The sequence below is a fragment of the Trematomus bernacchii genome, unplaced genomic scaffold (genome assembly GCF_902827165.1).
Source record: "Trematomus bernacchii unplaced genomic scaffold, fTreBer1.1, whole genome shotgun sequence".
Taxonomy (NCBI): Eukaryota; Metazoa; Chordata; class Actinopteri; order Perciformes; family Nototheniidae; genus Trematomus; species Trematomus bernacchii.
Window position 1 is genome coordinate 828,147 of NW_022987771.1, and position 14,080 is coordinate 842,226.

Consider the following 14,080-nt stretch of genomic DNA (forward strand, 5'->3'; position numbering starts at 1 on the left):
GTCAAATCCAACGGGATGCCATAAATAAACTACACAGAATCACACTACACACCTACGCAATGATTACATTCAGGCAGACTGTAGAATACAACCTCTTTGGACAATTTATATACTTATTGAAAACAAGATACAAAATGTAATACCTTGGAAAATGCCGTTTAATACTTTTTTATAGCCTTAATTTTCGCTAAATTGATTTATCAACTTTTAATACTTTTTAAGACCCCGCGGACACCCTGTAAATATACAATATATGTATTTATGTATTGTTACTTGTTGCGGTCCATAGAGGTTAATCCTTGAAACCCTACTCTTCCCAATACGGCATGTAATGATGAAATCAACACAATATACATCCAACCAAAAATGGACATCTCTGGAAAACGTAAGAGTTTATTGAAAAACAAACAAGGTCATAACACTCGATGGCTAGTTGCAATTCTGGTAATGGATATATACAGTATGAAAATACAATCAACTCATTAAAGGTGCATTTCCATGACTTCTTTACTTACTTGCTAACAACTATGGGTGGATAATATTCCTACCACAACAACAGCGAACAGGAAGTCATGCTATGAGCAAACATGAACACACAAACTAACTTTTATGTCCTGGTAAATGCCAGAAGCTAAACATAGAAAAACTGTACAAAGCTCAGGTGCTGCACACTGAAGTTTAACAAAGATCAAAGTTATTTACAGTACATCAGTGAGTTGTTGGAGAAGATTTGGCAAAAAGGCTGTACAAAGGATGTCACTTCTAAGGGCAAAGGTTCATTCTGTAAGTCATATAAAACCAGTTGGGTAAGGCTGCCTATAGAAATGCATCTTGACATCATGTCTTGAGATTTAAATGAATAAAACTAGGTACGGTCAGCCTTATTGTTACACCTTTCATATAGTTGATTGGGGTTATAGTAAAAAAAAAAAACTCAACGGCGTGACTGTAAAGCAAAACGTGACATATTGATGTTAAGCCGAACTGGTGGTTCCAAGTCCTTCATAGTCTTCTGTCGACTTCATTTCAAGTCTTTTACTTTGGCATGCTGCTCGATCATCAAGCACCATTACATCTCCATGTCCTCCTCTCCAGAGGTGAGGGCTACAGGGAAGCTGTACAGAGCGGAGTGTGTGTCTGCAGGCGGGCTGGAGGCGCTCAGGGGGGGGTGAGGGGTGGGAGATGGACAGGGAGTCGGGGGGAGCCGAGACACAGTCTGCTTTTTATGCTGTTTCTGTAAAGAGACCTTTCGCTTCCGACAGAAGGGATCTTCTGGAGGCCGCCACAACACCAGCTCCATGCAGGACTGGCTCCTGAAGAGACATGAGGAGCACTAGGTGAGATTTTATGATCATTTAAACTCCTACATTTAAAATAACGTAATTTTACTCCACTACATGTATTTAATAGCTTTAGCTACTTTTAGCACAATGCATCTCTTAAATAGAAACTAGTGGACTAACTCTTTTACAAAAAGTCAACCAGAACTATGTTTGTCTACAACAGTAACATGCTACTTGATGCAACAATACTATCTAGAAATATCACATTTATAAATATAATTATATACACATGTAAAGGCCATTTTTCTGCCCAAAACATGTTTGTACTTTACGTGCATTTTGCTGATAATACTTTTGTACTTGTATGCAACAGCAGAACACGAAGCCTATAACTTCATGAGACATTAAGCGTTTTAATAACAGAATGAGGATACGTACACAGACTGGGCCACTGTGTGCGGCAGGATGTCACTGATGCCGCGCTGCAGACCCTCCTTCAGACTGTCGGACATCACCAGCACTGGTCGTCTGGGGGCAGGCTCTACATCCAGATCCTCATCCTCATCGTCATCCTCCAGCGTTATCCTGTGATACATGATCACAGTATTTGCTTAATGCCAACAGTCTGTTATGATGTCAACTTTGCGTGTGATAACAACATATACTGTAATACTATCACCACCTCTGAATGGTGAAACAAGCTCATGACACATAAGAAGTTGGACCGCTGTTGGCAAGACAAGTAACGACAATATTGAATGGTCACACATGTATATAGTTTCTGAAGTTACACTTAAAAAAAAACCTTAAAACAAATGAGAGTATATTAACTTTGTTCTATTTTAAAGCAGAATATGTCAGCCTAATAAAAGTCAATTCAGTGGATAATCTAATCAGTAACACATTTGTGACCTTTCCAGGGTGACAATTATCTGTGAACATTTACACCTGAATTCATAAGTGTGTTAAATTGCAATACAGCACTTAATCATTTCACAGTGTGTCCTATTAACACAGGATGTCTAAGAAATGTGTAATATCTGGGGGCTAATTGGAGGTAGGACTTTTCTTTATAAGGTGTGAGTGAGAGGTCTAATTCTACCAAGTGAGCAGTCAGATAGTTGGTGGCTTTTTGGTGCCTCTTGCATACCTGTCTTCGATCTCCTGTAGTCTCCTCTGAGCGGCCTCTATCTCCATGCAGGAGCCCTCTGGATCGGGTCGGGGCAGCGTGGAGGAGGGCTGCGGGCTGTGGGGCGCTGGGCAGGGCTGTGGGGGGGCAGAACTGCTGGGCTGTGCAGGCAGAGGAGGGCGGCTGGGCGCTGAAGGCCAGTCATGATGAGAGCTAGTGTTGGAGTTCTCTGAAATGTCCACTTCTGCCTCGAACATTAACCTCCTCCTTTTGGCACTGCATCCTCTGAGATAAAAGCAAGATATTGACTTATTTTGACTTTCAAGGCATTGTGAAATGGTAAGTAAAACTGTTTTGCATATTTTACTTACTCATCATCAACTCTCCTCCTGTGCTTCCTGAGGCATCTCGTCTCCCAGCTGCTTTGGGACAGAGAGACAGGTGTGTTAAGACACTATATACCGCCGTTCAGATTGAAAACATATTTCCCATGTTGCCATTGTATTTATGAAAAAAAGTGGCACCCAGGGCCGTGGGAAGTAGGGGTGCTGAGGGTGCTGCAGCACCCCCTTGATGGAGGACAGGGAATCTGCACGTCCACAAGATTAAATGGAAATATAATACAAAAAACACGAATTTTCAGCCTTGATGTAACAACATTCATAATTAAGTAAAGATAACACCCTTTTCACCCCGGTTACATTTTCCATTTGCCCTGTACGATGGGCGATGTAAGTGATGAAAGTGGGGGATGTTGGCTTATCAGGCGCCCGCAGCTCACAGCCAAAGTGAGAGAGAGAGACAGAGAGAGAGGGCGCACCGGTACCAGCGGGGATTGTTGTTAGCTTCTGTTGCGCTAACGGATAAAAGAAGCTGTTTCTACAATAATGTGGAGGGAGAGCTCTCTCCTGCAGACTGAGAGGCTGATAACTACAGCTCAGTGAGGTAAAGGACTCTGAGGGTTTAGATAGTTCACTTTAGTCTAAGTTATCTCAGTGGGTCTCAAACGGTTTGATCACAATTTATGTAAACAAATATTTCCAAGGCACTCCTTTATAATTATTAGGATAAATAACAACAGGTTTGAAATCATTTCAATGTATACTATAGGACAGTAAACCATCGTTTAAAACTGGAGATATTAGAAAATATGCATAAATAAATAAATGTTAACTAGGTAAAATAAGATATGAATGAAGAACAAAAATAAAACAAGTTACATTTATTTGTTATTGGCTATGGTAGGTTATTGGTTATGTTCACATACTCATTTGATTATTAAAATATAAACCAATCTTTTCCATATGGGTGTTTAGAGTTGTACCCCCTAGATCTAGTCTCTAGTAATTCTGCTCAAAGTGCACCAGATTGAAGCATTTTACTTTAGGGCAGCAAATTGGTCAGAACCAGCCCTGGTGTCATCCCCACAGCACCCCCCATTTGAAACATGTTCCCACGGCTATGGTGGCACCTAATAGTTTAACTTATTCATCAGCACTAACAATGCATCAGCACTAACAATATTCTTGCTTGTTTGAAGTGAATATGTCAGCACTTTTCTTATTGACCTTAGTTTGAAACTGTATGGTTTATTGCATTTAATTCGGTTTGGATAAAAGCGTCAACTAAATGCAATGTAATGCCAGATGCAAGTAGGGAATGTACACTTGCCAGAGCAGCAGCTACATACCTGTTAGACAGAGGTGCTCTCTGTAGGTGGCCAGAAGTACTTGGAGATCCGAGGTCAAATTCAGGATAGCTTGTGGGGCCTGAAAACGAATACATGGCTGGCAGAAACCCCAGCTCACTGCGTGGGGAAACAAGGTGATACATGAAGATACACAAGGGTCGATAGCCATAAAATATTGACACTAATCAGCTAAACAGTTGGAGAAATTGTCTTTTACCTACGTCGCACAACAAGGTATAACTCAGTGTGCACATGGACAGCTCGCTGGTTATCTAGCTAGCTACAACGCCACTGTTGCCTGTAACGCTACGGGTAAAATGGCTATAATTAAACCATGACACGGTAATACACAATGACAGATTTATCCCTACGCTGAAAATCAACTTTGAATAACTAAACCAGATATGTAACGTTAGTTTTAGTCATTATAGACCGACCTGTGCAGCTGCTCTGCCCCTTCGTCTTGTTGTTGTTGTTGAAAGCTATCTTCAGTTTCCCCTTTGGAATAATCCCATTAGCTCGCGACAACAGGCTCTACATGGTCTCACCGACATTACACTGATAACATGTTAACGCAGAAATAGCTTCCACATAACAAAAAGTCCTTATGGGGTGAAGTGCTTGAATGGTAGGCTGGGTCAATCTGACGTTAGCTTGCTATTCTTAAAAAGTGAGTAGCGTTAAAACTCGCCGAGGTTCCATAAAGTGCGTGTTACGTCAGGTGCATTGTGGGAATTGTAGTTACGGAGGACAAACGATTCACAAGCAGAGGTTGGGAGTCACTAAAAAGTAGATTTCCTCAAGTACTGCTTTGAGGTATTTGTACTTTACTTTAGTATTTCCATTTAAACGTATACCCTTCTACATTTAAACGGGAAATAATGTAATTGTATACCACTACATGTATTTAACAGCTTTAGCTACTTTTAACAAAATGCATCTCTAAAAATGTAACTAGTGGACTAACACTAAGTCACGAAAGAGTCAAATAATTTGAATATTTTAGAAAGTAATTCAGAACTTTGTTTGTCTACAACAGTAAAATGCTACTTGATGCAACAATATTTTCTAGAAATGTATGCACAATTATTACTTTTTATACTTTAATTACATTTTGCTGATAAAACTTTTGTACTTTTACTCAAGTAAGATTTTGAATGGAGGACTTTAACTTGCAATGGAGTATTTTGACAATAATGTATTGGTACTTTTAGTCAGAAAAAGCCTCTAAATACTACACCACTGCTTACAACAGAGTCTGTGTTAATATACACAAGACACGTTAACAAAGTGGTGTTTTGTTGAAACGTTAGCACTAGTTGTTGCTACTTACCTTGGCAAACATGAGTTAAAATGTCAGTTTCCAGATACTGACTGGATTTGTGTAAAGCAAGATAAACACCTATTCTTGTTTTGTATGCTCGTATTACCGAAGAGAATATGTGATAACAAGATAGTTACCTCAACATCCCGATTATAGTCCGGCCCACAGCCTGTGTTTAAAAGCGTCCCACTTGCTTTTATCATCGCGTTGTCATCTCAAATGACCGGTCATGTGACAGAGTGAAATACTATTTCTGAGCTGTTTTCTCTGCCTCTGTTCTTTACTCGGCGTTTATTCTTCACACTGGAATCGTTCCTGATGAGGTCAGACACTACTGTTTACTGCATGTAAAAGCTTACAAGCTAATGACTTATCTGCTGTGATACTGTTTTAATTACGATCTTATCATATTTACAGCAAATCGCTAAAAAATATGTATATGTGCCTTATCCTTATATGTATTGCAATTATTTTCATATTTAGGGTTTGAAATCTGTTTACCTGCCTTCCTCAGATGTGTGAAAACGGGATTGCTAAGAAAAGTTTCTGGATCATTTTACAGTATCTGTGTTGTTATCTTAACCTATGAGGCATTTATATTTATGTATTTCCACTGTTTGTATTATCCAACAGGTTGCACAGAATGCTGTCTTTAGTAATAGTCGCAGGACTACTGGCTTTTGCCTCTGGTAAACCATGTAGTAAGTATTATTATATTTATATAAACAAATCCAGTTTCATCAACTCATTTGAACCCTGGAAACCCCAGATGACCAAATACTCTGATTCACTGAGTTGGACAGACACTGATTTTGCAATCTGTATAACCTTCATATTGCTTGCTCTTTGACAAAAGTTGTGTAATTGAAAAATTCCATAGACCTGTGGCACCTTTTTGGTCTTTTTAGTCATGTGGGTAAGATATCAAGGACACTGACAATTGGATATTTGAAACCTTTTTCTAAACACATATCAAATGTTCACAAGTCATTGTTTCCTGTTCTTCTGACCGCTGATGCTGCAGTTCTGATTTTGCAATGCTCCGAAAGTTCATGTTGATGTCAGCAAGATACTCAAGTATTTTTTATGTCTGCGATCAACATTTCTAAGAAACATTTTTTCTTCCAGAAACTCAAACATCTAATATTGAGCTGCACATGTCACTCAATAAAAACCTCCTTCGCTCTCTGGAGACGCAGGAAGGACTCCCCAATCCCAGTGTCCACTTGGCGTTACGGCTTTCTAACTTCCACAACCTTGCCAAGGAGAGCGAACACCTAAATAAACTGAAAAATGATTTGCACAATGACATTCAAAGGTACTGCAGTTTGACACAACAAATTGCTTGCCATTCTAAATCTGTGTGTCCACTGAACTGATGTTTTCTGTGATGTTCTCACCTAAACCTAAGTCACTGTGTCTTTCTCAGCTCTCTCTCTAACAGCCAGTCGGTGGTGGGCCTCTTGTCGCTGTACACTCTGGCTTTGAAGTCCTCCTGCTATGACCTCAACACAATCACCTTCACCGCCGGTGAGAGGAGTGAGACGCTGCTGACACACCTGAAGAAGCAGATGGAACAAGAAAAAGAGCATATTGCCTGTAAGTAAAGCAGAGTTTAAAGTTTATTTAGTGTATATATTTCATGTTTTAATATAACATTTTATTTGTATCCCTCCTCTCCTTTGCACAGTCAGCCACCGCCCTTTGACCAACTATTACCAGTACTCTCTGGGTGTGATCGCTCTTTGCGTGAGCGGCATCAGGGTCAACCACCATGTCAGCAACACACTCATCAAGGCAGTAGAACATGAGCAAGTCAATGACACTGGTGAGTGTATTTGTAAAAGGAATCCGCTAGTTGGTAACAACCCTAATTTCTTTTTTTGTTTTTCTTACGTTTCAAGTTCATATTTTTCTTCGGTCAATTACACATATGTTCTCCTCTTTCTCTCCCTAGATACCTGTGCCATGGCTGGAATGGCCCTCCAGTGTGTGAAGGACGCTGGTTCTCATGTGCATAACGCTGCGGAGCTTGACACAGCCCTCAGCAAGATCAAGCAGAAGCTCTTGGCCTCGCGTAGGAACGACGGTCATATTGGCAATGAGTTCAGCACAGGCCTTGCAGTCCAAGTAAGAATATTTATTTTTCTATTTCATGCATAAAACGTTAAACAACTAAAATGTTGCAGTCTTGATGTACTTATTTTCTGTCATTGTTTCCAAGGCTTTACTGGCCATGGGGAGCCCCGTTGCAGAGTGTGCTGCCTCGATGGAGGCCATAAGGACAGACGCCAGAAACAACAAATACCATAACGCCATGGCCATTTCACAGGTTCTGCCAGCTCTTCAGCAGAAGTCATACCTGACAGTTAAAAGCAAGGAGTGTCTCAATGAGGATGGTATGAGCAGCATTATTTCTACCCCGTGTTCACCATGATTTAAAAGTCTCCTATCATGCTATTTGTAGGCATATATCATAGGTCTCAGATATATAAAAAACATGTCTGAAGTGTTTCGCTCAAAATACCAAACAGATCACCCATTCTAGCCATGCCTCATATCCCTTTATTTCAGCCCTGTTACTAAAGTGCTGATTCGGGGTATAAAGCTTTAAAAAAAATATATATATATATATATATATTGAAAAAAAAAAAAAAGAGGGGGTGGAGCTTATGAATGTGTTCAAAGCCAGCCCACATTTCCGATATTACGTCATATCGGCAGCAAATCTGGACCAGCTCCGTTGTACCCCCTTTTTTAGAGATTTGAGCACGGAGGAAAAGAGAGAGGGTTTTATTTTCTAACACTTTGTGAGTTCCCTGACACACCGGGCAGGGAACACATATTTATGTATTAAAGACATCAAAAAGTGCATTTTGCATGATAGGTCCCGTTTAAATCTGTTTCTGTTCTCGGCTGTGTCATGGTGTGTATTCTATTAGATACTCTGGTGCTGGAGCCCATAGATCCGGTGGTGGTTTTACCGAGTCAGACCAAAGTGACAGTGACGGTGGAGGTGGTGACGTCCAGCGGAGCAGCTGCTCTTTACTCTGTGGAAGTGCCAAAGGGAAGCTCTCTGTTGGAGGCCCTTGAACTTCTCAAGATTAAAAATGTTGGATTCACGTGAGTTCATATACTGTGTTATTGTGCTTCTCAGTTTTTTATAGCTTACAATAATTCATGATGGGTTTAATTGAGGACCATTTGATGTTGTTTGGCAGGTTTGACAAAGAGTCCAGTCTGTGGGGACCTTTCTTAAGCGTGGTGAACGGAGAGCAGGCGAGACAGAGCGACCGCAGATACTGGCACCTCTCCTCTGATGGCACTGCGCTCGGCGAGGGTAAACACACCTAAACACAAACATCACATACCACACTGTGACTCTTAAATAGAGCATACCCTTCATTCTGTGATCTGTGGCTTTAATTTCACTCTGTTTTTTTATCCCATAGGTATCATCGATTTCAAGATTGATGGGGCTCAAAAGATCACCCTCAAAAACACCATCTACTGAGAGTGAATCACTGCTGATGCAACAGTGATTTATGAAGATCAAAAGAAATTCAATTTTGTTCTCTTTTAAACCGGTGATTATACTTAAAATGATAATACTTAAGATCCCATAAACTGTGAATAATTAGTCGGACTGGTTTCATAGAATTTTTGCATTTCAAGTAGGTTTGAAGCTTGAAAGAAAAATTTAATTTCAAACTAATTGAACAGAAAATGAAAATTCTTGCTTTGGTATGTAAATTGTTAAGCTTTTTTTTTTAAATAATGGATTGTTAAATCAGGGATGAATGTGTTTTCCAATATCTTACAAAGTGTGCTTGTGCTTTTTTCAAACAAATAAAAACAAGTTTCTAATAACGAAGACTTTCTATAAGTTTGTGTTTTTGTTACAAACAAAATTATATTATTATTATTATTATTATTATATTATTAGACCTGTTAAGAAGAGAGCCGAAACAAAACTTTGGCATTTAGTTATTTCCTAAAGCTGACATTGTAGGTTACAGTTGGGAAAGTTATTTTATTGAATGCCAAATGATCAAATGTAATAACTACATTTCTTTTCATTCAAATATTTTTGGGAAAAGAGCTGTAAAGCTTGTCATTTTATTCACAAAAACAATGGGAAAAAAAGAACATTTCAATATGTTGATAGAATAGTTTTTCTGCAATAACAGAAATAAAGTGCTTTATTTATGAACCTCAACCCTCTGGGGAATCTGAAGTACTTCCGGTTTGTAATTTTTCTCTAAAATGATTAGTTTACTTACTATAATAAACAGTGTTGTATAAACACACAATGCAGTCCTCTCTATATCTGTACGCTAAAAGCATAAATAGGAACAAGTACATTTGACATTTTCCAACAATTTTCTCTATGCACGTGCGGTTATTCAAAAGGCTTCTATTTTGAAAATACAGAACACGAAACCAGAAGTGACTTGAGTTGTTTCTGTTTGTAGCATTTGGGCAACATTTCTTATGACCTTACCTCGATAACTTTATTTAACAGCAGCTAAAATGCTACATCTGTGTGTTAGTGTTACAGGAACAATGCAGCTAATATAGCGACGTTTATAAATGTAAAGTTAGCAGCGCATTTAGCTGTAAAGAGATGATTCATAACACAAGTTCATGTTAGCATCAGGGTGTAGTTAGCACACATCATGGAGAGGAGGAGCTAGCTGGTCTTAACTCAGTGGTAATGTTACAACTTATTTTACATTAACCAGCAGATTCATGTTATACTATAGTTGAAGTTGTCCATTTTAATATGTCTGCCCTGTATCGAAGCGTTGTGTTCAACCGTGTTTCCAAGTTAAACACATGTTTGATACAAGTCATGAGATTTGTGTATAATGCGCCTCCACAGTGGAAGACAGCCGACAGCCTCCAGAGAGCTGGAAACACACGCAGATCACAGGACACAACTAACCCCAAAGCTATGGCTAATATTTCTAGAAAGCTCAGTGTTTCTTGTTCAAGGTGTCTCTCTACTTCACCTGAGAGTGGAGCTGCTCGAGTGAAAAGAGTTTCTATCGAGGGCAACATTGGTAAGATCAGTATATTTACTGCATTTCAAAATAAAACGATTATTTTGCCAAGCTATTACATGTCATTTGTTAGACGCTTTTATCCAAAGCGACTTACATATATTCAGTACTGTGGACAATCCCCACAGGAGCATTTTGGGGTGAAGTGTCTTGCCCAGGGACACAACGACATGCTGACTGCAGTGGGACTCAAACTTGCTACCCCTGATTCGAAGTCCACACACTATCCACTGAGCCACAGCCTTCCTATGAGTGTTGTCAAGACGTTCAGAGATCTTTTATGTTGGTAAAAGTACTAAAACCACCGTGTAGAAGAAGTTCTCTGTTACAAGGTTCTGCTTTTACATCTTACTTAATTACAAAGGTATTAGCAAGCATCAAAATATACTCAGAGTACAAACCGTTTAAATCTTTATTATACAGACTGGCCAACTTCAGAATAATACATAAAGCTTATTTGCGGACTTTATTGACTGCTGGGCATCTTAACACATAATGAAATATCATACTCTTAGTAGTTGATTTTACGTCAAATTAATAATCTTAATCTACAAAGTAACTAAGGTTGTATATGTATTATATGTAGTGTAGTAAAAAGTCTAGAGATGTAATAGGCATAAGTATAAAGCAGGATACAATGGAAATACTTGGGTAGAGTACAAGTACCATAAACTTGTACTTAAATACAGTACTTAAGCAAATGTACTTTATTACTTTCCCCCCACTAGTGTTGGTAATATATGATCTCCTGTTTTTTTTCTTGTCAAATAACAGCTGTTGGAAAGTCCACCTTTGCGAGACTCTTGCAGTCGGCCTGTCCGGACTGGGAGGTTGTGGCAGAACCTGTCAGCAAGTGGCAGAACATTGAGAGTGGTACCTCGAAGGTGTGTGCACATTTACTGACCTTTCTCTATATTTTCACAACTTAAATCAAAAGTAGCTAAATCTGACCATCTGTGCTCATGTCTCTCACAGGGGACAGACGCCTCCCCCCAGACCACAGTCAGCAACCTGCTGCAGATGATGTACCAGGACCCTCAGCGCTGGTCGTACACCTTTCAGACGTTTTCCTGTATGAGCCGGCTGAGGACGCAGCTGCAGCCTCCTCCTGCTCGCCTGCTGCGCTCAGAGGGAGTGCCGGTCCAGGTGTACGAGCGCTCCGTCTACAGCGACAGGTGAGGCAAGGCCGGACAGGAGAGGGAAACTGAAATGAGAGATGTCATTCTCTGTGGCCGAATACAGATGGAAATGAGCTTATAGCTTACTCTAGCACGACTGAGAAGCTGTATACTGTCCCTGTGGAGTAAATCAAATAATGAATTTCAGGGGAACTGAAACTTTGAGAAACCCCATAATTGTCCAACATGGGTGATAAGCTGTTGATGTCTTCTTTACCAAAGCTTTTGAACAGAGTGAGTTTGGGAGCTCTTGACTTATTCCACAATCAATACATTCACACATTGTCGCTATATTATAGTTGTTGTTAATTATCAAAGTTGTGCTCGGGAGGGCCTAGGATTATCATGAAATGGATATATCGATAGATCGATACTTTATTCATCCCAAACTGGGAAATGATGTTGTTACAGCAGCAGTGTGTTCAGGCATTAAAATATTTAAAAGGTGGAATGAAGTACAAACATAATTAAGTACAAATAAACACAACAGCAAAAATATATACATATCTACAGTAGAAAAAACATATCACAAAGAATACACAATATAAAATGTTCTGGATCAGTTCTATAAAAGACGAATATACTACAGCAGCAGAAATGTAAACATAACATATCTCCATAGTACAGTATGTATATTCATTTATTTATTAACTTTATGTGTTATTTAACTAATTGAAAACCCTTTCTTTTGTTTGGTTAAACTAAAGTTGTCCCTCTGTCTTGTCAGATACATCTTCGCCCTGAACATGTTTGAGCTGGACTGCATCAACTCTACAGAGTGGGCTGTCTATCAGGACTGGCACTCCCTCCTGGTGGAACAGTTCGGACACCAGGTGGAGCTAGAGGGCATCATCTACCTCAGAGCCCCACCAACAGTAAGGACAGTGACATCAAGAAAAATCACGTTTTCTGACATAATTGTATCTTGTGGTAGTTGATTGAACAGCACATCCTTTAACCTTTACTGTCATATGTTTAAAAAAAGACTAAAACACATTGTAATTTGTTGTTTCTTAGACATGTTTGGAGCGCCTGCACCGACGAGGCAGGGCAGAGGAGAAGGGAGTGGAACTGGACTATCTGGAAAAGCTGCACGTTCAACATGAGAGGTGGCTGGTTGAAAAGAGCACTGAGTGAGTGAAAATTAGATCATGTGTTTGATGTTCCGAATATTCAATATTTTGAATATTTTTGAATGATCCCTAAATCAGGAAAGAAAAAAAAACACATGGCTTTTTGAAGCAATAGATGACAGATCATTTTTGAGCCACTTTTTGAAAAACAGGGTGAATGCATGCTGGATGTGCACAGTGTAAATAAGCATTTAAGTCTGTGTTTAGTTTTTATTATCTGTAAACTATCCTACAAACTATCCCATTTCCTTTAAACTAAGAAAGTGAAATGACAAACACCACCAGTGCAGCCACTATATCACAGGATGCTCTATGGATTCCTGTTGGTCCATCACCATTTTAAAAGCCTTTCCTCGCAGCTGTTCGCTGCCGGGCTGTGAACAGATGACGGTCAGCAGTGTGTGGTCTGAGGTGTTCAGTGAAAGACAGCTTTACTCTCTCTTTTCAGAACACATTTCGAAAAGTTGAAGCAAATACCTGTGTTACAACTCGATGCCAGTGTGGAGTTTAAGAGTGACCCAGTCGTGCAGGAGGAATTTATAACAAAGGTATGTTTATTTATTGCACTTTAAACCAGACGAGGGCTGCATACAAATGTTTGAGACCTAGTTTCTCATCAGCTTTTGGTCCAAAGAGAGTCACTGCCCCGACACATTTAAGTTTTCTGATCTGACGTTTGATGTGTTTCATGTTTCTTATCCATCATGATCCTAAAATACCTTTTCATACACAGATGAAGAACTTCTTCAGTGCTTTATGAGAAGACATCGTCCGATACAGTCAGCAGTGGGACCTCAGTCAGACAGATCAACCTCTCAGAGTGAAGGAAATATGGAGTTATATACAAGTTTTCTCTTATTAATAAGCTGCAGGATCACAATACATGAAACACGCAGCTTGAGTTTTGTCTGTATAGAAATATTACCTCTAAATAGACTTCTCATTGTAGATTTTTTTAATCTTTTTGTAGTTTGCATGTTTTTAATTTGTATTTGCTCTGGGTAGTACAAGTTCATTCTACTGTACTGTTTACTCTATCTGAAATAAATATGACCATTTCAGACACTGTTTACTGATCATCCTACATTTTCTTTACGTTACTGTTCAACACATTCCTAACTGACAAGGAACCAGCCATCAATACAAGTATAGTATTTATTGTTTGTTCATAGGTTTGTTCAACACCTTTTGTTTTATTTTTCGAAATTGTTTCTATTTCCTTATTAAAAAATGTCTATAAATGTTGTCCTTTACTCTTAGTTTCTGTTAAGTGTGAA

At 39.3% G+C, this 14,080-nt stretch overlaps 3 protein-coding genes across 10 annotated transcripts; 2 read left to right on the forward strand and 1 right to left on the reverse strand.

The window, feature by feature from the left end:
- Nucleotides 1-375: 375 nt before the first annotated feature.
- Nucleotides 376-5,657, reverse strand: ccdc117 (coiled-coil domain containing 117). 6 transcript variants are annotated; one of them, XM_034148595.1, is made up of 6 exons: nucleotides 5,564-5,657; nucleotides 4,103-4,219; nucleotides 2,784-2,831; nucleotides 2,434-2,697; nucleotides 1,722-1,868; nucleotides 376-1,313 (listed from the first exon to the last, which is right to left on the reverse strand). In XM_034148595.1, the coding sequence occupies exons 1-6, from the start codon at nucleotides 5,569-5,571 to the stop codon at nucleotides 1,070-1,072; spliced, it is 828 nt and encodes a 275-aa protein (XP_034004486.1). In that variant the 5' UTR covers nucleotides 5,572-5,657; the 3' UTR covers nucleotides 376-1,069. The 6 variants fall into 6 exon arrangements, with proteins under 6 accessions (XP_034004486.1, XP_034004485.1, XP_034004488.1 ...); XM_034148594.1 differs by having other exon boundaries at nucleotides 2,784-2,834; XM_034148597.1 differs by lacking the exon at nucleotides 5,564-5,657 and adding an exon at nucleotides 5,436-5,505 and having other exon boundaries at nucleotides 2,784-2,834.
- Nucleotides 4,842-9,300, forward strand: tcn2 (transcobalamin II). Of its 2 annotated transcripts, none has more exons than XM_034148590.1 (10): nucleotides 4,842-4,918; nucleotides 6,060-6,127; nucleotides 6,555-6,744; nucleotides 6,856-7,025; nucleotides 7,117-7,254; nucleotides 7,384-7,556; nucleotides 7,651-7,825; nucleotides 8,369-8,549; nucleotides 8,648-8,766; nucleotides 8,879-9,300. In XM_034148590.1, the coding sequence occupies exons 2-10, from the start codon at nucleotides 6,070-6,072 to the stop codon at nucleotides 8,938-8,940; spliced, it is 1,266 nt and encodes a 421-aa protein (XP_034004481.1). In that variant the 5' UTR covers nucleotides 4,842-4,918; nucleotides 6,060-6,069; the 3' UTR covers nucleotides 8,941-9,300. The 2 variants fall into 2 exon arrangements, with proteins under 2 accessions (XP_034004481.1, XP_034004480.1); XM_034148589.1 differs by lacking the exon at nucleotides 4,842-4,918 and adding an exon at nucleotides 5,624-5,749.
- Nucleotides 9,301-9,870: 570 nt separating this feature from the next.
- Nucleotides 9,871-14,048, forward strand: dguok (deoxyguanosine kinase). 2 transcript variants are annotated; one of them, XM_034148593.1, is made up of 8 exons: nucleotides 9,871-10,140; nucleotides 10,312-10,492; nucleotides 11,267-11,376; nucleotides 11,468-11,667; nucleotides 12,398-12,545; nucleotides 12,688-12,803; nucleotides 13,252-13,351; nucleotides 13,537-14,048. In XM_034148593.1, exons 2-8 carry the CDS (start codon nucleotides 10,384-10,386, stop codon nucleotides 13,561-13,563), a joined length of 810 nt encoding a protein of 269 aa, XP_034004484.1. In that variant the 5' UTR covers nucleotides 9,871-10,140; nucleotides 10,312-10,383; the 3' UTR covers nucleotides 13,564-14,048. The 2 variants fall into 2 exon arrangements, with proteins under 2 accessions (XP_034004484.1, XP_034004482.1); XM_034148591.1 differs by having other exon boundaries at nucleotides 9,871-10,492.
- Nucleotides 14,049-14,080: the final 32 nt, after the last annotated feature.

Bases quoted from the DNA above. Each gene is read 5' to 3' on its own strand.
- ccdc117 (XM_034148594.1), bottom strand. The intron at 2,698-2,783 runs GTAAGTAAAATA...CTTTTATCTCAG, and splicing joins AGGAGGAGAGTTGATGATGA to AGGATGCAGTGCCAAAAGGA. The intron at 1,314-1,721 runs GTACGTATCCTC...ATGTCTCTTCAG, and splicing joins CACACAGTGGCCCAGTCTGT to GAGCCAGTCCTGCATGGAGC.
- tcn2 (XM_034148589.1), top strand. The intron at 7,255-7,383 runs GTGAGTGTATTT...TTCTCTCCCTAG, and splicing joins TGAGCAAGTCAATGACACTG to ATACCTGTGCCATGGCTGGA. The intron at 7,826-8,368 runs GTATGAGCAGCA...GTATTCTATTAG, and splicing joins GGAGTGTCTCAATGAGGATG to ATACTCTGGTGCTGGAGCCC.
- dguok (XM_034148591.1), top strand. From the start codon at position 10,213: ATGTCTGCCCTGTATCGAAGCGTTGTGTTCAACCGTGTTTCCAAGTTA. The intron at 10,493-11,266 runs GTAAGATCAGTA...GTCAAATAACAG, and splicing joins TTCTATCGAGGGCAACATTG to CTGTTGGAAAGTCCACCTTT. The intron at 12,546-12,687 runs GTAAGGACAGTG...GTTGTTTCTTAG, and splicing joins ACCTCAGAGCCCCACCAACA to ACATGTTTGGAGCGCCTGCA.